The sequence below is a fragment of the Aplysia californica genome, unplaced genomic scaffold (assembly GCF_000002075.1).
Source record: "Aplysia californica isolate F4 #8 unplaced genomic scaffold, AplCal3.0 scaffold00378, whole genome shotgun sequence".
Lineage (NCBI taxonomy): Eukaryota > Metazoa > Mollusca > Gastropoda > Aplysiida > Aplysiidae > Aplysia > Aplysia californica.
In genome coordinates, this window is record NW_004797648.1 from 374,809 (window position 1) to 376,154 (window position 1,346).

General features: G+C 41.5%; 1 protein-coding gene across 1 annotated transcript in view; it reads right to left on the reverse strand.

The window, feature by feature from the left end:
* LOC101854590 (sushi domain-containing protein 2) overlaps window positions 1-1,346 on the reverse strand; it is a gene marked incomplete in the record, with an annotated part of 36,896 nt that overhangs the window by 17,238 nt on the left and 18,312 nt on the right. The window contains 1 exon segment of the mRNA XM_013085467.2: window positions 373-654. Within this exon segment, the coding sequence (XP_012940921.1) occupies window positions 373-654 (282 nt within the window).

Sequence of the window (1,346 nt, forward strand, 5' to 3'; positions counted from 1 at the left end):
GAAGAAGAAGAAGAAGAAGAAGAAGAAGAAGAAGAAGAAGAAGAAGAAGAAGAGGAAGAAGAAGAAGAGGAAGAAGAAGGGGGTTGAGATGTAAAATATTTGACCACTTTTTATTCCCTCTACTATTGTAAGATGCTTCCACCTTTGAAATGGTCTGGATTGAGAGTGGTGCGACGTCCTAGAAGAAACACTGAGATACTTTATTTTGTTAAAAGTTCATAGGAATCGAACTGAGATCTTTTGTGTGTGACGGCGGAGCATCTAACCGCTACACCAAATAATATGCTGGTCTCTAACCACGGGCAAACCAAAAACTAACGAACGAAAGAATAAAAAAAATAAAAAAAGAGTTCCTCCTCCGCTTCCTATTACCTTGGTACAACAGAGCGCACGCAATGTTTGGCTCCTATGTGGAAGTAGCACGCACTTCCGGTGTAGAGGTTACATCCGGGGTCAGGTTGGAAACGGCCGAAGTCCGCAAGCGCTTGGTCCAGACTGCAAGGACACGGTATGATCTCTTCCACCCACTTCTCGTCTGCGGAGTCCTTGGAATGCCACTCGTGACACTTCTGATTGGACCAATCGCCGCCTCGCACTTTCGTGAGCTCCTCGTTCACATACCAGCCCAGAGGGATAGGACCGTACCTCAGAGCTCTAAATGACCGACACACGAAGAGTAATAGGGAAATGGGATAAAGAACGTGGGAAAAGGGATGACATTGAATTTTAATAGTTCGCTTTTAAGGACAAGCGGGCTAACCCAGATTTGGGGGGTTTCTAGAAATCTTGACCAACTCCAAAAGTGGGCATTGCCCTGCCTATTGGAGAAGATTGGTTTCTTTTGTGTGTATATTTGATTGGTTATAGAGAAAACTCTCCATGTATTTTAAAGAAACTGAACAAGGGGCAAAAACTTTATCTTCGATTTTCTCAAAACAACATTTTTCGGGATAGTCCCCTTGTGCTTAAAACGACCAAATTTTCTCGTTTATTTAGACCTACGTTTTTATGTTTGCCTTTAGTTTGTTTTCTTTTTCATATTCTATGATGATTATATTATGAGGGGGTGGGGTGGGGAGCATCTGTACTTTCTCATAGGTAAGAGAACCCCCCCCCCCCATACACACACACACAAACATTGGTCTACATTCATACGTATAATTACTCATTATTTCAACACAATCAAATGTCCGTGTCCATCTTGATCAATAATTGTTTGGCATGTTCCATTTTGTCAATCCAACAGGTTTAAAAAAAAAAAGTATATAGTATATAAGGGCTAAAACCATGCACTGGGGCAGATTTAAAACAGCCATATGGGAAAAGTGCGACCGTTATTATTATTA